General features: G+C 33.5%; 2 protein-coding genes across 2 annotated transcripts; one reads left to right on the forward strand and one right to left on the reverse strand.

Annotated features, from left to right (window-relative positions):
• Positions 1–10,313: 10,313 nt before the first annotated feature.
• LOC132045125 (AP2-like ethylene-responsive transcription factor At1g16060) lies at positions 10,314–14,970 on the forward strand. The gene is made up of 8 exons (XM_059435662.1): positions 10,314–10,822; positions 10,917–10,999; positions 11,173–11,181; positions 11,343–11,431; positions 11,554–11,627; positions 11,709–11,759; positions 12,848–12,924; positions 14,043–14,970. The coding sequence occupies exons 1-8, from the start codon at positions 10,659–10,661 to the stop codon at positions 14,603–14,605; spliced, it is 1,110 nt and encodes a 369-aa protein (XP_059291645.1). The 5' UTR covers positions 10,314–10,658; the 3' UTR covers positions 14,606–14,970.
• Positions 14,971–16,442: 1,472 nt separating this feature from the next.
• On the reverse strand, positions 16,443–20,502 carry LOC132045144 (tubby-like protein 8). The gene is made up of 9 exons (XM_059435682.1): positions 19,822–20,502; positions 19,614–19,728; positions 17,734–17,910; positions 17,589–17,638; positions 17,399–17,495; positions 17,228–17,311; positions 17,033–17,125; positions 16,875–16,942; positions 16,443–16,743 (listed from the first exon to the last, which is right to left on the reverse strand). The coding sequence occupies exons 1-9, from the start codon at positions 20,271–20,273 to the stop codon at positions 16,668–16,670; spliced, it is 1,212 nt and encodes a 403-aa protein (XP_059291665.1). The 5' UTR covers positions 20,274–20,502; the 3' UTR covers positions 16,443–16,667.
• Between the last annotated feature and the right edge of the window lie 27 nt (positions 20,503–20,529).

Genomic DNA, 20,529 nt, shown 5'->3' on the forward strand with positions numbered 1-20,529 from the left:
TCAGACCTACCTGACTACCTCATTTAACATGTTGTTAAGAACGTCCAACTTATATACAATGATACAATCGTGGATAGATGAGATCTCTCCGTCCTTAATTTGAGTTTTCGGCTTGAAACCGTGGGAATAGAGAAAATCCCTGGTAGGGAGCTTCACCAATTATGGGCCCTCCGTGACACCACTCTGAATTCGCCTAACTAGTGAGTTCCGTACCAGATGTCATATGGTCATTTGAGAAAACTTAAATACACTAGTATGTAAACAATATTTTTAATAGTTTAATGTAATCTAACCAATTCTGATTAATTGCTTACTGGTTTTTCTTGGTTTTACTTAGGGGTGTCAATTCTGGCCCAAAACGTGATGGCCCGCCCAACCCGCCCAAAATTTTATGGGTTGGGCACAAGATAATTAGCACTGGGCTGATTTTTAGCCCATTCATCAGAACCCATTTTTTAATTGATTGCCATTTCAGCCCAAAATTGGGCCAAAATATGGCCCAAGTCCAACTTTTAAAAACCCCTAAATAATTTAGTCATTCCAGACTGCAACTTTATTCATCTTCCTCTTTCTCTCTCTCCTTCCACACTTTATTCAACATATCCAGGTTTCTCTCTCCCCTTCCTCTTTCGATTTTTTTTTTTAATGATAAATTATGAGTGTATTTGAGACATAAAGATGTCCAACATATGATTTTCACTTCTGATTTTCTCTTGGGTTCTATTTTTCTTTTTCTTTTTTCCAGTGTTATTTTTGTGCTTTTTTTTTTGGAATCATTTGTGTGTTGCTGCTATTTTCTTGTGGGTTCTGGAAAATCATTGTCAAAGTTGGTTCTTGGGGAAGTGAATTGAATTAGTTCTTGATTTATGTATCTCTGGAATATGTTATTATAGCAGTATACTTGGGATATGTTGTCTTTTTTTGGTTGTTATAGCAGTATACTTACTCAGTTGTTAGCATACAATATACACAGAGCAATAAATCATTCTAAAACACCATTATGTGTTTCTGCTTCTTGCTTTTGTTCTTTTGCTGTAAAATCCGCAATTTTTTATTTTATATATGCTAAGAGTTTCTTTCATTTTTGTAGGTTGTATTATGGATCATACTGAAGTGTGTAATGAGGTGACTCAAGAGAGCTTTTCAAGTTCATCAAAACGACGAAAAAATAAATCTACACCGTGGGAGGTTATGAGAAGTTGCCGACTGCCTGTCAAGTTTGAATGTTACTGTGATGTAGTAGTTTCTATTTGATCTGAGAGTATTTTTTATCCGGACTTTGAGTTTTACGTGTGTCATTACTGTGACACTCCTGGGAAGGAACTTTATACCGACTCTGGCCTGGACATTATTGGATACGCGAATGGAGAAGATATATTAATGAGAAAATTTGTTTATTCTCCTTTTAGTATGCAATACTATAGTCTGGTATAGATCCAGACATGCAAATAATGTTTCTTTGTTTTTATCAAGTCTAGTAGTAGTATCAGTTTTTGGTATTTGAATTCAGTCCTGTGGTATTTTGTGTCATGAAATAAACTCTCTTTGAGTCAATGAAGCTCGTAGCTTTATAAAGTTTGGTATTAATATTCAGTTGTCTGGTGTGTGTAATAAAACTTTTCGGAGACTAATAAAGAATATTGTATTCTATGTTTTGATGTGTCCTTGAACATTCAGATGCAATATTGGTTACCTTCCACCTTGAACAATCTTCGCAGTATCGAATTGAAAATGTACTCAACTCTGCAGTGATAACATTGAAAATGCAAATAAAGGTTGGGTTGTATGAGTTTATTGATGGAGTTGATTAATTTTGAAAAAAAAAAAGAATTTGAAACAAATTAATTTTAGTAGAAAGGAATCAGTTTAAAAAAAAATTGGGTCAAAAATTGGGCGGGTCATAACCCAGCCCATTTTTACCAATTTCAAATTTCAACCCATTTCAAATTTTAAGAATCTTTTGGGTCAACGTTACCCAACCCATTTTTACCTCAGCCCATTTTGATTGGGCTGATTTCAGCCCAACCCGCCCTTTTTACAGCCCTAGTTTTACTCATGTTTAATTTAGTCAGTTATCTCTAGTTACTTTAGTTTGATCTAATCAGTTTACAACACATTTAAAACTTGAATCCAAAAAGATCACCGTATTTGACGGAAATTTACCCCGGATGATGTCAACGTTTTTGCTTCAAGCTAGAATTTGAGACGAATTCATCTATGATTACAGTATGGACAATGAAGTACATTTGAAGGAAATGAAAGAACTTCCTAAAAGATTAAAAACGACTTAAAATTTGCCATAAGTCCTACGGGGACAAGCATGAAGCAGCACAATGGGTCATTCGCACAAATGTCCCTATTTCGGGGGTGGTCTTTAGTTTTTGTCCCTAGTCTTTAATTGTACCCTTCAACACTTTAAGTAAAAAATAAGAGGGCGAAAATACCCCCCTTCGTGGTGCATAAGTTACATATTGTGGGGTATTTTTTTATATTTTGACATCATAATATTCTGCAAATTATGTCGGACACGGGAAAATTTTCAAAATACTACACAACTTATGATGTACTATAACTTAATTTCTAAAGAACTTATGCCCAACGAAGCAAAAGTTCAATTTCAGAAGATAAAAAACTATATAAATGTTATATAACTTATGTTGGGACGCATAATGTATTTCAAAAAAAAACACACACACACACAACACACGGAATCACCCAAAAATACCAAATTAGGTACCTTTTTTTTTTTTTTTTTTTTTTTTTTTTCTAAAATGGATAAAGAACATATGCCCCAAAAAGCATAATTTTAGTTTCTGAACACTACAGCAAATTCTAAAAATACTACTACACAACTTATATTGCATATTTTAATTCCTACAGAACTTATGCAGAGCGGAGCAAAAGTTCAATTTTAGAAGATAAAAGACAAATAATTTATGCCGAGTGGAATAGGTCTAGATAGATAAGGATGCCTTTGTCCACAAATTTGCAACACAATTCAGTCCAAATAACAATGTTGTTTGTTTTAGCCTAAGGGGTTAGATCCACGAAGGCAAAACCCATAAATTGATCCACTTACATGACAGGCCAGAATAGTTGCTATTGGGAGTGAATCATGGGCCACTCTTTTTGATAGATCACTTTGACAAACATCTGCTCATAAGATCCTTGTTGCTTTGCTTGACACTGCATTGGGCTCATTGCAACCCAAACTCGAAAGATAAAAAGGAAATGAAAAACGGATATAAATGTCTTGAGGGTCTGAAAAAGTTTTGTCGGTTTAGATGAGAGCTTTAAAGGTATGCCGCCAAAATATGGGGGAAATGCATTTCGGAGATATGGGCAATCTTTTCATTTGGCCAAGCAACCAAAATTGATGGTTTATATATTTTTCTTCTTAAGTTCATACTCGAGCTACTTCAATGAATTTGTGGTTAATTAAAGGAAAAGGTTAGATGACTACATATTCTATTGATTAAGGGGAGACCCAATGCTTGCCACAGATAGTAATCGATAAAAAATTATTTGCGACAAATGTTTATACCAAATCAATAAAATTCATTTTTGGTTTTGATAATTTAGTTCGAATTTCAAAAAAGTTTGAACCGTAATTTGAAAAAAACAAATCGAAACGATAGATAAGCACATTCAATAAGATGCCCGTATAAACATAATTTGGGGAACCCTGCATTGGGCTCACCTAAACGTCTACTTATTATTAACCAATGCCCATTTTTTTTTAATCCACTTAAGGCACTACTTAAAGGGATGTAGCTAATAAAGGGAGTATTGATGATCCGACTTTGACAGCCCACATATCGATTGGTCGACCTTTACTAATGGATCATATGGTCATAAAAACGAGCCCAAAATAAAAAAGAAAATCTCTAGTGTCAAGCTTGGAGCGCGGAACTCATTAATATTTGGGCAAGTTACACATTTGACCAGTCAGTCCAATACAATTACATTCGCTAGTTAAATATATAAAATTTATACACTATTATGTATCAAAAAAAATATACAAAAAATATATATTCACTGGCTATTATTTTGATGGACGAGTTTCGTACAAATGCTAATGCTATAGCATGTTACATGAAAATGTTGTTGTTGCTTTTTCTGAAAATTATCATATCATGATCATTGAATTGTTATCTGCAGCAACATATATTGATGATCTGACGATATAAAATTTGTTTGCACTGAAAAAAATACATTACTAAAACTTGAAATAGTTCCTACTGCTACGAGTTAGCTAGGGTACGTCGAGTTTAAGTGTTTAACTTTCGACGAGGAACACGCAATAGACCATTATAATGTGTTTTAAACGCCTTTATTCTCGCCGAAACTGTTTTTAGCCTAGCTTAGCCCAGAATAGGACTGGTACACAATATGAAACCTATAGTACTAGTAGGAAGCGAGGTGGTCCCGATAACCTTGGTTAATTAGAGATTTGCTAAGTAATAATTTAATAATTCAGGAGTCATACGAAATTAATAGAGAGTGGCTAGTAAGTAGGTGCTCCTACTTTACTTACATCCCCGAATTCTACAACTACCTCTGATTAACAGATGTTAATAACTTTTGGTACTATTTATTTTACTAGTTTTCGAATGTCTGCGTCGCGCATGTAGATCAGTAGAATTTAAAAAAAAAAATATTTATATAATTAAAGAACAAACAACAAATAGAAACATAAGACTGGATATCATTTTCGCATTAATACTGAATGTTACAACTTTGAACCTTGAAAGAGATTCTTCCAGAAAGAAATTTTCCAAATTGAATTAGAAAATAAAATTGCACCTTTTTATTAAATTCTGTTCAAAGAAAAGTAGTTCATACTTTTCTCGTGAAATACGAAGAAAATTTACGTCTGATAGGCGCGTCCGCCCTTTCCTGCAGCCTCGCGCATATCGGGAGCTTAGTGAACCGGGCTGCCCTTTAAAAGTAGTTCGTGCCTATTTTCATTTAATTGCTTAATTAAGTTATTATTTATTATTACACATACATATATATTAACAATATCAACAATATTTAACTCTGCAATTGGCTGATTAATTATTTTAATCAAGTTGCTGAAATCAATTAAGATATAAAATGTACATAAAACTCCATATCAAAATATGTTTAAATTGTCAAAATGTATACACCTTTCTTTGTCAAACTGATGTAAAATCAATTGTATTTCTAAGATAGTTAAGACGACTTCATCTGAAATTTGAACTATCTAATTTAAGAGAAGACATAAAATATAAATTTTCCCTAAAAAGGTAACAAAAGTGTGATACATGAATTTGCATTAAAATACAAATAATTTGGATACATGCATCGTAACAGCTTCTTTAAAATGTCAAGACATTTAAAGTCTGCATTTTTATACATTCAATGTTAAATGAATGATTTAACTCTTAAAAAACATAAACGTGCATCAATTTTTGATGGGTATATTAATATTTCGATTATTAAATTAGAGGCTTCCCATTTTTAAAACGGAAAAGGGTAAAAAAATGTCCTTAAACTGTGCGAAATTGAACAAAAATGCCCTATGTTCAATTTGGTCCAAAAATGCCCTCAAACTATACGAAATTGAACAAAAATGCCCCTATTGTTACTTAACTGCGTAAAAAATGCCCTTTTCCAAATAAATATATTGTTTCTTTTCTTTTAAATACATTTATTAATAAATATTATTTTAAAGAAATATTTTCTGGTTTCTTTTCTTTTAAAAATGCCTTTAACTAATAAAAAGGTGGGAGATGATTTTTTTTCTTCTTAAGCTCGTTTTATCAATTAAAATAAAATTACTCATGCACCTTTTTAACTGATAATATAGGTCATATATATAAAATGATGGTAATCTCATCATTAATTTTCATTTAGATAACGATAAAAACTATTTCTAATAAAAGAGGAAATATTTTTATTTCTCAATCTTTTCTGAATTGAAGTAGGATAAACATCTGCTGATATAATCCTTGATTTTTAAGTTAAGATACAACAATCATAATGCCAAAAAACAAGAAAGTTTATTACGTTGCTTCAAATCATAAAGTATCTTTAGATATCATCGATGAAATTATTGTTGATCCTTTTCATTTTAACTTTAAAACCAAGAATTACATCAGCAAATGCTTATCCTACTTTAATTCGGAAAAGATTTAAAAATAAAAATATTTTCTATTTTATTAGGAAAAAGATTTTTACCGTTGTCTAAATGAAAATCAATGGTGGAGTTACTATGATCTTATATATATGATATATATTATTAGTTAAAAAAAAAACACATGGGTAATTTTATTTTTATTGATACAATGAGATTAAGAAGAAAAAATATTACTTCTCACTTTTTTATTAGGTTAAGGGATTTTAAAAGAAAAGAAACTAGAAAAGGTTTTTTTTAAATAATATTTTTATAAATTAACGTGTTTAAAAAGGAAAAAATATATATATTTATTATGAAAATGGCATTTTTGACCCAATTAAGTAACAATAAGGGTATTTTTGTTCAATTTCATATATTTTAAACTCATTTTTTGACCAAACTATGAACTGAGGACATTTTTGTTCAATTCACATAATTTAAGGGTTTTGACCCTTTTTCGTTTTTAGATAGTATAATATGATGATAATGATATATCAAATTTAGTCCTCATATTACCATGCTTCTTGCATTTTGTTTCAACATTGTAGTTTCACTTTCAACTTTACTGGTTTCCTCCGCTGAGGTGTCCTTTTTTCTGCTCCTTAATTATTCATTTTCCCATTTAGATGAGATTGGTTTTTTTTTCTTTCACACAAAACAGTATGAGAAAAATTCTTGACGGGAAACTAAACGAACTACAACATTAATCTATACTATATTAAAAGTACGAAGGGCCTTAGAAATTGAACTTTCTCCCTTTCATTAAAAGACTTTACAATAGACAAAATAGTCATTTAATGATTGTCTAATATTTAGGAGTTAAAAATTCATTAAAATTTGATTATTAAACCTTTCTTTATTTGAATAATGCACCTAAAATTTAGAACTTTGAAATCAACTAAATTATTAATTATTAATATTTCCTTTTTGGTTTATATAAAATATAACATATATGCAAAAAAAAAAAAAAAAAAAAAAAAGTTAATAACACATGCGAAGTATATTACGAGATTATGGAATAGTTTAAGGTAATATTTTGCTAGCTTTGTATCTATGGCAATAACTACTGGCTATGATTTGTACTAAGTTAAAATTAAATGCAAAGATACGTAAAAGTAGTATGCACGAAATGGGATTTTGACCAATTAAAGTTCCCTCCAAAAAAAAAAAAAAAAATGAGAGAGATCTACATATGTTTTAAAAATGTATATCATCAATTAAGTAGGATATTAGATTTGCTTGTCGTTCAACTCCTTTTAGGTTAAGTAAGACTTAAGAAGTACTTTTTTGGTTACAAAATTTTAGGTTTAGGAGCTAAATTCCTCTTTCTTTACTTAAGAGTTGTTATTAGAGTTTTTACCTTCTTCTAATACATCTATATAAGTCATTATCAATTGATTCTTCATCATTCTTGTGCAGGCGAAACAAGATTGGAGTATGTAATTGAGACTTCATGCCGATTAAGCTCGAATTTAAGGATATGCTTGTTTTCTGAATCTTATTCTAATTCATTTTGTTCTATTTTTGTTAAGGTTTTTATCACCTATGTGAATATGTAATATGTTGATGTTAATACTCTTTTTTGCTGGAACCACACTTATTAAGATAAAAGAGAGTTGTTTGCAAAAAGAAAATTGTACGTATTTTCATAAATATTTATCATATTTTTCATGTGTATTGAATGATAGTCTACTATTGTTAGATGTGGTTGTGAAACTGAAAAGAACGAGCTTCAAAGTTCAAACTTGTGGAAAGAAGTTGTTTAACATTTGAAGTTAAAAAATTAAAATTAATAATAGAATTGTGAAGTTAACTACATGCAGCTATTTCAATTGTGAATAAATCATGAGATCTAGCATATCGTCATTATTTAATAATAGAATCTAATGATTTTTTTTTTGGTACAGGCTCTAATGATTATATGATCAAACGGTTGTTTACTGGTAATTTAATTTTTTTTATCAATTCAAATCAATTTCTTTCGCCGGTAGAGAAGTTGCATCTATTTTGACATCCATTCATAGTTGACATAATTTTTTTTATTTATAGAATTTTAATTTATTGACACGTACGCTAAAACTAGTTTAGTAAAGAAGCGAACTGAATCAATGAAGATGTTAATCATTTTTTTGAGCGTATTGCCCTTCTTTTGGGATGGTCTTTAAATTTTGCTCTTCTTATTTGTGGTCTTTAAACTTTAACCATCATATTTGTGATCTTTAAGTTTTGCCCTTCGCTTGAAAAGGTGGGCGAATACCTGAGGTTCGAACCCACGCTCAGGGATAAAATAAAAAAAATAATTTCGCAAGGCAAGTCTGGGGGGCGTGTATGCCGGATCCGGCATACACTCCTTAAGAAAAAACTAAAGTTATGCCGGATGCGGCATAACTAAAAGTCGGTTCCATAAGGCTTAACTTTTCCTTAATGCATAGTTTAGTTATGCCTTATCGGGCAGACTTTTAGTTAAGGCATAACCAAAAGTATGTCCTATAAGGCAGAACTTTTCCTTGAAGCATAGACTTTGTCTTATAAAGCAAACTTTTAGTTATGCCTTAAGAAAAAATTTCGGGGCATACTTTTAATTATGTCTTATGGGACATACTTTTAGTTAAGGCATAACTAAAAGTATGCCCCATAAACTAACTTTTCCTTAAGGCATAACTAAAAGTTTGCTTTGAAAAGTAAAAAATAAAATATATGCCTCGAGGCAAAAGTACGCCCCCTCGGTAGACTTTTAGTTAAGATAACTAAAAGTACGCGCAGGAGAGAGCAGAGCGAAATTTAAACTACGGCTTGTGAATTTTTTTTAAATTTTTGACTGAGCAGGGGTTCGAACCCGAAACTCATGAGTTTTAGGCGAAGGGCAAAACTTAAAGATAGCAATTTGAGGGACAAAATTTAAAGACCACCCCAAAAGAAGGCCAATTCTGCGAATTGTCCGATGTTAATTGGACCGTCATATATGATCAATCTATTTCAACTACTTTTTTTTTGCGCGGATTGCCCTTCATTTGGGGTGGTCTTTAATTTTTGCCCTTCAAATTGGTAATCTTTAATTTTTACCCCTCGCCTAACACCCTGAGGTTGTGGGTTCGAACCCCAGCTCAGGTAAAAAAAAAAAATAAAATTGTTAGGCAGAATTTCACAGGGCAGACTTGAGGCAGAATTTGGGCGCACGGGCGGGGAGATTTGCAGTGCCATATGTAAATTCGCCTGAAGAGCAAAATTTAAAGACCACCATTTTGAGGGGTAAAAATTAAAGACCACCCCCATCGAAGGGTAAACCTGCAAATTGCCCTTTCAACTATACACTTCATATTTCAAATTTACCATTTCAAAAATTCTCATTGTTTTGCGAATCATCATTTAATTTTTTCCAAAAAGATGAAACGACTTTTTCCTTTACTTAAAAAAAAAAAAAAAATTAAGTTTGAGAATAGGGGATGTCCATGTAGTGTAAGAAAGACACTTTAGGCCGAATTAAACCCCTAAAGTTAGTTCATGAGATACTAATTGTCCAATATCATATATAAAGAATATGAGATACGAAATATAGACTTTTTCACATCTCGATTCAATTTTTGTTTTAAAAAAAGATTCATCGAAGAAAACAACCCTTCATGTCCAATATTAGATATCTAGAGCGTGGACAAATAAAATATAGAGACTAACTTCGAGCAAACTAAGAATTTGGATGAGCCTAACTCTGATATCATGATATGAAATAAATCTTAGACCTAACTAAACCCGAAAAGCTAGCCAACAAAGTTAGAATTACTTAAGACCATATAAAAGGATCAATTTCCCTCCAATAACCGATATGAAACTTCAACACCTCCTCGCACGTTTGAGACTGAACATTTGGAACATGAACAATATAACATATAAAACTAATTTAGTGACTAATTGATGTGTTAATTATTTGAACTATATTATTATGAGTATGAATCTAATCGTAACCCAATTCCCCAAAATTGTTTTATAGATCAAGGCGGAGATAATAAATACTAGTACTATTAATAGGAAAAAGACAGCAGAAAAGGATATTCGGTTGAACTAAAATTGCTGCACCTAATTTTTAACCTAAAATTAGAGGGGGGTATGAAAATTAAAATCGGGAAAAAGGGAAGAGTTAAAGAGGAGTCGAAACCCCAAGTCTGATTGAGTAAAAGGATATACTTATAAATCAAGGCAGAAAAAGCGGAAAGGCCAAATCAATCAGAAGAATATACATTACAGATATTATAGGGAGAAGAACAACAAATAAAACAGAGAGAGAAAAGCACAAAGTAGCTAACACACAAAAGAAGGCCTGCTTACAACAAAGTCGCCGGCTTTCCTTATCTATTTTGCCACCTTCCTTTTTCCTACATCTTTCTCTTCAAATTGTTACATTACTCATCTTTTTTGTTATCATATATATCCCCCATTCAATTCCCCTTTCTTATTGGAGAACTCATTATTTCTTAATTTAAACAACCCCTGTTTTTTTTTTTCTTCAAGTCTTAATTTAATGGCGAAAACATCAAAGTCGAATCAGAAGAATTCTGCTACTACTTCTTCTTCTTCTGCCAGTAAAACTGGTAACAACGTCATTGGCAAAGCGAAACGAACACGTAAGAGTGTCCCTAGGGACTCTCCCCCACAACGTAGCTCCATTTACAGAGGAGTCACTAGGTATATTTATCTATAATATGTTTTTCATTTTAATGGTATCATCATTAGTTAATTTCATTTTTTTCAGACTTATTAATGTTCTGATCATTAATAGGCACCGGTGGACGGGTCGATATGAAGCTCATTTATGGGATAAAAATTGTTGGAACGAATCGCAAAACAAAAAAGGAAGACAAGGTTCATTATTTTACCCTTCCTTTTTATTTTTTTCTTATTTTTTTTTGGTTAGCGACCATTTAGAGATCAGTTGGTATTAGATATGATGTTGTTCAACTACATTACTGACTGAAGTTTTCTATTGGCTGTGCTGGCGCAAATCGTGCTTATCACAAAATCCGATTAAAATGCAGTTTATTTGGGTAAGTATCTATCTTTGTCATTCTAATTAATTTTCAATATTATCATAAGCTATTCATTTTCAAAAAACTTGGCCCACCAACGTACATAATGTTTCCATTTCTAAAAGGAAGTTTATACGTAGGAGTTAGAACTAAGTTTTTTTTGCTTTTATTTGTGTCAGGAGCGTACGATGATGAAGAAGCAGCTGCACATGCATATGACTTGGCGGCTTTGAAGTATTGGGGTCAAGATACCATCCTTAATTTCCCTGTAATTTTGACTCTTAAACTCTTCGTTTTTAGTCCTTTAATTAATTAATTTGTTTGATAATGCAGACTTTTGGGCCTTTTCTTAATAATAGCAATTTTTTTCTTTTATTTTAAAATGTATAGCTTTCCACTTACGAAAAAGAGCTAAAGGAAATGGAAGGTCAATCAAAAGAAGAGTATATTGGTTCTTTGAGAAGGTACACATATAGTGACACCCAAAGTAAAGAATTGTTTCCTCTTCATATTTGTAGTTAATTAATGTTTTTTTATGTTTGCAGAAAAAGTAGTGGGTTTTCAAGGGGAGTATCAAAATATAGAGGCGTGGCAAGGTAATTAAATGTTTATTTTCATATCACATGTAAAAAACTTCTTGGTAACACTGAACGCTTAGTACAAGATCATTAAATTAGTGGAGTAGCATTATGTTAGAGTATCCTCGATAAATGTTTGACCTTAGCTTAAAACTTGCCGCAAAGATGTTCGTGATCTAAAAATGTTGCACTTCATTAGAAGGACAACAATCCCAACCCCCTGGCCACCACCAACAACCCCCTCCCCCACCCACAACCCCCCCCCCCCCAAAAAAAAAAAAAAAAAAGTGAAGGAGGAGTCTCCGGGCAAGTCCAGGGATATAGATCCCAACTGTTGGGAATTAAGAGAATATTTGGCATGCATTTGATAGCTACTAGGTAATGGTTTTCTAGCAAATTTTTACACTATCAAATTATCTTTACTTATTCTATAAGTGATTTCCTTATATTTAAAATTAAAAATTCTAATTTATGAAGGCTTATCTATATATATATTCTTTAGCTGATCTGATGATGTAAAAAATTCTTTATACTATCAATGTGTAACATTATATAATAACAAATTCAAAAGGATAAATGAAATTGAAAATGTCAAAAGTTGAAGTAAGATGCCCATCATTGCCGCTCTACTGTGGACTGTTTTTATGATTTATGAATTATGAGTCTTACATCTCTTCCCATCCTTCATAGTATTGTGCCATCTAAATATGTCGTATATATTGATATTGACGTTGAACAGCTCCTCTTCATAAATGCTTCACGTTACTTCCATTCATTTACTTGTAACGTCTCCGGTTCATCAAGATTTATGTAGTTGATGAAGAGATATTTTCTATTATAATATTATATATTTTGATAACGGTTTTATTAATGCAACTTACTGCGTTGACATACATCTTATCTTTTTTAAAGACACGTAGTAGTAAGAATCATTCAACACAAATGAGAAGAAATTACCTACAATATTTTTGTCTTTGTTAAGATTTAAACCTTGGTCTCTAAAATTATATTTACTTCATTGATCACTTAGTCACACCAAAATGCTTATATTCTACGTGAAACTTTTCTTCTAATTACTATGATTTTACTTTTGATTTAATTTGTAGACACCACCACAATGGAAGATGGGAGGCTCGCATTGGAAGGGTGTTGGGTAACAAGTATCTCTACCTTGGAACATATGGTACGTAGGAGATTCTTACTAGCACGTCTTGTACTTAAAGTTGTAGTCTATCTACTGTCTTTATCTGCTAGAATTTTCATCCAACCTCACATCATTTTGGTAGAAAATTTAAAAATTAACAAAAGCGAAAAATTAATTAATCCTTCCTCCTAAATTGATGTTTCGATAAGACAGGCAGACAAAGTTTAATTAAGTTTGCCAAGTTGAGAGTATGCTCCAAGATTAATATACTTTGGTCGCTTACCTAAACGACCTTACAAAAACATCATGTTAAACGACCTTACAAAAACATCATGTTCAAAAGCATTTGTCCTTAAATCAATCCAAGTGTTTGTTGATATTATTCTTAAATGCACTTAAGAAATAAGCATGATTTGTGCCACATGTCACTACGTATAGTCTAGAGCATGTATTTCTTTAGTCTAGAGCATGTATTTCTTTGTCAGTATTAATACTGCCAAATGAATGCTGTTATGTTTAGTTACATGTTGAGGGCCTCTTTATAATGTTAGTCTATAGCCATAAAAATCTTGGGCATGGAAGCAGGAAATAAGTCAAATAAGTGAGGGAGAACAGCTAAGTTAGATTACGGAAGGAAGAAAAATTGAATATGGTTGGTTGTAAGGTACATAGATCACCAACTTTCAACTGCTAGGTCTGCTATTTAAGATTTCACAACATGCCCCATGTCTTCATTTTTCAACATCTCACCCAATTTGTCATGCAAATAAGTTTGTAGAATTAAATTCATACTCTATTTATAATCCGATGATCATTCCCAAGAATACCCCTCAACATCCCCACCCAAAGGGTGTGAGCTACCTTTTGAGAAGGGGGTTCAATTGAATCCCTTTGTTTGTTAAATTTAGTGTATAATAAGGTAAAAATTGTTTTTGCATATATATATAAATTATTCAATTTCATTTAATATGAGAAAAAAGTTGTTAAGGTAATAATAAAGGTAATTCAAAAATTGCATCGGATTCAAATCTTAATCATGATATTTCTTGTATTTTGTACAAATTTCCTCATTAAAGTTCTTGATTCCGCACTCATCCTATTAAATCAGATGATTTTGCTTCTCAATCTTTCTGACTTGTTCCAACGATAACATGCAGCTACTCAAGAGGAAGCAGCAACCGCATATGATATGGCAGCTATAGAATACCGTGGACTAAACGCCGTTACAAACTTTGACCTTAGCCGTTACATTAAATGGCTGCGTCCTTCCGACCAAACTAGCGATAATATTACCATTAACAACCCTAGTAACAACACTGAACCAAACCCTAACCCTAACACTGATGACATTCATCTCGTGCCTAACACCAAAGAGGATATGAATTTTACCTTCCTCCACCAGCAACAACAGCAACAAAGCTCGAGCTCCGACTCAACTGTCGCGGCTCTGCCATGTCCAGCTGGCGGAGCCGCGACCTCATCAGCACTAGGGCTTTTGCTTCAGTCTTCAAAGTTCAAGGAAATGCTTGAAAGAACATCGGTGGCTGACTCCCCGCAAACCCCACCCGAGCCAGATAGACCACGACGGAGCTTCCCCGATGATATTCAGACGTACTTTGATTGCCAAGGGTCGAGTAGCTTCGTTGAGGAGCATGATATTATTTTTGGTGACTTGGATTCTTTTGCATTGCCCATGTTTCAGTGTGAGCTTGATAGCTAGCGAGCTTATTTAATTACCTTATGGAAAGAAGTATTAATTAATAACTCTGGATGTGAGATATACAGATTATTTGTGAATACTATTTTAAGTTAAGGAGCGCTTTGGAGAGGTAACATAAGCAAAAAAGGAAAATCAAAACAGATAATTTCCTTAAAAGGTACTATTTTTCTTTCCAGAGGAGTGCAGAGAAGAGGGTATTTTTTCCCCAGTATTTTGTTTAATGACTATTAATATATTTTTTTCCCAATATTGTATTTGGTTCATTTGTATGTAGATAGAGCGATAAACATTCTTTGATAAGTTATGAGGTTTTCAATAATAAAAACTGTTACCATTAGTATGATGTAATTTGATTTCTACTTGAATATTTGTGTCTGTCCTCAATATACGTAACTTTCTAGCTTTTTGTGTATGTTCGGAACTTTGGATATACATCTGTCAACTTTCTCATCTAAGATTCTTGATCTCCTCCAGTATTGTCCAGAGCATATCTTGATTTTTGTCACACGGCACATATTGTAATCAATGACTGAATGACCTATATTTCTCCAGTTCAAGTTCACACAATTATCTTTTTCCTTCATATATAGTAGTAAAGCAACAGATGTCGCACGTGCTTCCAGTTTTAAGACATCAGTAGTGGCCAAACGTAGACTTAAATTGTTGAACCACATGGAAAACAAATCTATTAATAGTACTCTCACTGAAGTTAGGCAAACATTTGATAAGCACTTGACCATGACTTAGATTACAATCTCTTTGGGAACATCCCCTTGTACTGACTGATAAACCAGATCTTTTTTAGCTTCTGCGTACCATGACGCAGATTTCAATTCAAGCCACTACTCTGCTTTGAAATTGTTGGTTGCATCAGTCATTGATTGCGTGGATTTGAGTTGGAGAATTTGTGTCAGTAATCGAGGAATGCCATGGACAATACAGGAGGGGATCTCTTCCCTCAGTTAGATAGTAATTTGAATAGTTGGTGTATGTTCGGAATTTGGATATACATCCGTCAACTTAGCCTCTAAAGTTTATGCAAAATTACCACTCATGTGGTAAAAAGTACTAGTATTTCTTTGCTTGAACATTATTCACCCAATATAGCTCGCATGCCAATATCCTATGGTTTTCCTTGACGAGAACAATTTTCTTAAGCAGAGGCAAAAACCTCCAAGAATTCCAAGACATAGTGTCAAAGTGCACTTTTTACGAAATTGCTATTTTCCACTTCTTCTAATACTATAAGTGTACTTGTCGTGATCATTTCCGCTTAATGTTTTTCTACGTTTATAACCAGGCTCTAGAATTAAATCCCTGTAAATCTAGTTCCGACTTCCGAGGGAACAAAAGCAGTGACGAAAACGTCTCAATTTAAATTAAATCAGTGTTGACACCCCACCAATTAACTTGATGTACCCTGGAAATTGGTATTCAGTTTCCACTTACCAGGAGTTACTCAGTCTTGTTGTAAGTATCATTATTTCAGGCTGTGTTGGTATGAAGCGAGGAGTACCTCATCCCATAGTGTTTGCCTAGATTATATACAAACTCTTTTGGGACAATATTTTCTACTTACTTACCAAACACAAGAAATTAAGTAAGAAAACCACTTATTTTTCGGGAAAACATTTTCCTTCCTACCACACATATCCTCAATCGTAACTCTTGGGAAGAAAAGACTGTCATAGAGGACCCCCTACTTCTCCTCCCAATTCTGTAAAAGAATGCAAAGGTTGGAGATCAACTACCAAGATGAATAAACAACCATAATGCTGTACTAATGCCAGAGCTACTACATCGTTGTGCAATATTTAGTTGTGGGAGTACCATAATGCATTACCAACCGTTAAATTTCATTAGCCAGAACTTGTACAAAATCTCCACCAAGTGCACGTAGAAGTTTCAACAAGCAGGAATGAAAGATACTATTATCTCCTTCAACAACATCCCTATTCCAAAATCATGTTACGCCTTACAGAAAAAATTGCAGAACTGCACTTAGTCAAATCAGTGACTTGTTGTTCAGAGGTTGAACAACAAAATGTTCTGGAGATTCCATTTACAGTGTGCAGCACAGCTTTGAATCAATAGAAGACAAACATATGCAAAACGCTTGATAACCTGTCAATGGGTACCTGTTACCGACACGAAGTTCAAGTTATTAGTGTTATTTGATCGGATGCTCAGTGGGTTAATTTTAGCTCTAGCTGTCAAATTATCTAAAGTACTCCACTTGAAGTAGTACTAAAAACCAGGATATATTTACCTGTAGTCCATCACATATTTAGCTTTCCCAACTCTACCAAGTTGTAGTATTGTCTGCCTTCCATTCTTCTATTAACAATCATTACACAAACAGTTATAAGGACAATCAAGATTAGTGTATATTTTTATATTGTTAAGGTTCTCTAATGAACTCAATACCTCCATAGTAAGCTGAAAATTCTTAACGGAGCTCTGGATTCTGAGTCCAGCCCTTCCTCTATCTCTAAAATCTAACTCATTCTGTCTTGAGACCTACATGTACCAAATAATTGCATATAAAATGTGCTAAAACTGAGGAGTCAACTCAAAAAATTTCAAACGGCTATCCAAAACAAGATACTTATACGGTTATACCTTATTGTAGTGAGGAATCTTTGAAAACAACTGATTCACTTTGTCCATATGCTCCTCCCAGTCGGCGGGTAGTCCATTGATGTGCTATATCAAGAGCAGGAATAAAGCTCACTGCGAATGTAATTATGAATTTTTTAACCGACGTGTTATAGTGTTGACAACAGTCCTCACCTGAGCTGTACTTTTTAACTGCATGGACTGGTGTTTTGGTATGCATGCTTTCATCCTTCTGTAGCTCCCGGTCCAAGTTGCGATGGTAGGCATGAATCTGTAGACAATAGGGGGGAAAAGCGTTATGATACTTTTATTACTATGGTCTGAGTGCCACTTCTTGGATGGGAATTAGAGAGACAAAGCTTACGTTACAACGCCCAGCAATTTTGATTGTTTGGTTGTGGAATTACGATGGCCCTGAAATAAATTGGTTATGCAGCAGCAAGAGTTAAGTAGTCATTTAACCACTGAACAATAGGTGTCTTAGCTCATAGTGTTACAAGAAAATGTACCTGATCCCATATGTGGTATTTTGATCCCAGAAGATTAGCAGTTACATGTCCAATCAAACTATCATCAGATTTTCCCCATTTTCCCTTTGTATTTTGAGCAACTACAAACTCAGATTTTCCACCACGCCTTCTGTGATGGGCTATGGCAAGTTTCCGATTTTGACGTCCCTGCCCCTCCTTCATGTTTAAATAAGATACGGGAAATAGATATCAGTACAGGTGTCAATGTTCTTAGAAAATACTCTGGCTCAAAAACCAGAAGATGACGATATTTTTTTGCAGGCACCAAAATGAAAAGTCATGAGTCAGAAGATGACGATAGTCAAGGATGCTAACTAATTAAGGCTCTGAATAATACTGGAATCTGCAAGACTGCAAGAGTCTTGAGGGTTCGACGTTAGCCGTCTACTAATTCCACTCACAATATGTCTGAGGAAATTTTTGATAACGAGATTTGACTAGAAGTTCCAAGTGACGAGAAAATTGATGGTAAGATGAACACCTTCACACTTGTCTTGGATCAAAAGAAGGGATAATATCTTAACTGAAACTTGATGGCATCGGTTTCTTAGGTTTATTGTCCATAAGAGTTACAAAACAATTGTTGGATGACTCCATAAAGAAGCAGTAAAAATCACAAATGTCGAACGATGGATGACAACCAGCTTGGCATTAACAGATTTTTCAAGGAGATGGATAAGAAAAAACTATCAAAATAAGTATTACTCCTAAAAAACATGTAACCTCACAAATAAGAATTTTCAAGTCAAAGTGCACCAGAGTTTCTTGCTTCAAATGACTTGTTTAAGTACTTAGTGACATCCATAATCTTAGCAACCTCTTAGTTAACATTATCGATTCTGTGAAGATGGCTATATGCTTTAATGGAATTCAGAAGCTAAATTTGAAATCACACGTCTGTTTTCGATGTAAATCCATAATAGGGTATTGATTTATGTTTAGTTTATAAGTAAATCTTTTATAGAAATTATCCAGTATGATGATATAACCATCTATCTTGTTTCATAATATTCATATTTCTCTGGTTATAGTAGTGTGATATGCTAGTATACCTAGACTCCAACATCGGTGAAACTTTGCACAAACTCAATCAGGGTTGCCTCAAAGAGGAATTCGAGTACCATTCAACATGTTAGGCCAATATGCGGTTCAAAAATTGCCGTATGAGACATCAGAAAATTGACATCAAAGTCAATAGATACTACAAAAGCACAAAGTTCACAAATATGACAGAGAGGAATGTCACAGTAACGCAAATCTTTCTTAAAAAAAGCAGAATGCACTAACTAGAAAACCACTAGTATTTTGGAGTTGACTAACCGAGTTCTCACGGATATGTTACCAAGTGAATGACACAGTACAAAACACAATTTCTTTTCATTACTGCTTCTCTTCTTCAAGGTAAAATGGTAGAAAATTGTCTCATTAATTCTCTTTCTATTTTTGCCCTCTAAACTAAAGAAAATGTGTTGTCTATTGTCTCTATCCTGAGTTAAGTCTCATTCAATCTCCTCTATATGTTAAATTGGGAATAAACTGTAAATGTGTTACTACTTCAATTTACTTACCTATCCAAAATTTTCCAATTAGTGGAATTCCCTCTTCATCATGACAAGTTTATCATAATAACTCATCTTTCAGGATAAGAGTATCATATGAACAAAGAACTTTGACCAGGGGCAAACCCCATTAGCTTTAGTTCAAACCCGGTATTTGTATTAAGAAATCAGAACCCATAAAGTTCAAATTGTTCAAATTGTGGCTTCGCCTCTGACTACGACCAAAGCATTGAGTAGCAGAAAATGCTTATTGCTACTGGTTTCTACAAGCTTAAAGAAAGTAATGAAAAGAAGCCTTACGTTTGTATAAAGTGAGTAAAAAGTCCCTGCATCCCGGCTTTCTGGAGATGCTTCCTTCACTATCACACAAGTACATCTTCCAATATCCATAGGCAAAGGCCGGTACAACAATGACCTGTGCAAAACAAAATGATACTATCATCTATAACATGAATGGTAGTAAGCAAATAACTGATTTTCAACTAAAAAGGCAAAGGCAGATATAAACCTATTAGGAAGTGTAGACCAAGAAGAAGCTGGAGCAGCCTCGGAATCAGAATAATCCCAAATATTACCCGAATTCGGCGTCCCTGTATCCGAATGTTCCCAAATTTTCAACCCAATCTTAGAATCTGGTTCATTTTTTTGTATGCATAACTGAAGTGAAGTTGGCTTCACCTCACCCGTCGGGACTGAAAAATCGTTATTCACAACCTTACTAGTCCAATCTTTATCAGAAAGATTGGATTTTTCAGGTTTATTTGGTGCAGCATTCTCTTTGTTATCAGAGATAACTAGTTGGTTCTGAAGCAAATGAACACCAAGTGTTTCTCCTATAGTGCTGTTGCTGCCATTGCTACTGCTACGGTTTTGTCTGGGCTCATTCAATGGATTATCATAAAGGGAATTATATGAATTTGAAGAACGAAGTGGGTTTGTAGTTTTCTTGAAACTACACATTTTGGAACCGAATTTGTTAAAGAGCAGAATAACAGGTATAAATAGGATTCTTGATTTTTTGTTGTGTTGTGGAGCACTCTATTTGTGCTTTAAAGGAAAGGGCAGTGTAGTGGTTGGATATTGCTTTATCTTGTGTTTGCAGCCGAAAGCCATATTGATGGTATCAACAGAAATTTGAATTTGAAAAACGTTGGGCATTGGCAACTGTGTTGGTTTTTTTTCAAACGTTGGAACGGGTCATAATTTAGATTAAAAT

The sequence above is a fragment of the Lycium ferocissimum genome, unplaced genomic scaffold (genome assembly GCF_029784015.1).
Source record: "Lycium ferocissimum isolate CSIRO_LF1 unplaced genomic scaffold, AGI_CSIRO_Lferr_CH_V1 ctg60, whole genome shotgun sequence".
NCBI classification, from domain to species: Eukaryota; Viridiplantae; Streptophyta; class Magnoliopsida; order Solanales; family Solanaceae; genus Lycium; species Lycium ferocissimum.

Coding starts and splice junctions, on each gene's coding strand:
- LOC132045144 (XM_059435682.1), bottom strand. CDS start 20,273: ATGTGTAGTTTCAAGAAAACTACAAACCCACTTCGTTCTTCAAATTCA. Junction 17,911..19,613: donor TTTACTCACTTTATACAAAC/GTAAGGCTTCTT, acceptor TTAAACATGAAG/GAGGGGCAGGGACGTCAAAA. Junction 17,496..17,588: donor AAATTGCTGGGCGTTGTAAC/GTAAGCTTTGTC, acceptor TATTGTCTACAG/ATTCATGCCTACCATCGCAA.
- LOC132045125 (XM_059435662.1), top strand. CDS start 10,659: ATGGCGAAAACATCAAAGTCGAATCAGAAGAATTCTGCTACTACTTCT. Junction 11,760..12,847: donor AAATATAGAGGCGTGGCAAG/GTAATTAAATGT, acceptor TTTAATTTGTAG/ACACCACCACAATGGAAGAT. Junction 12,925..14,042: donor TCTCTACCTTGGAACATATG/GTACGTAGGAGA, acceptor GATAACATGCAG/CTACTCAAGAGGAAGCAGCA.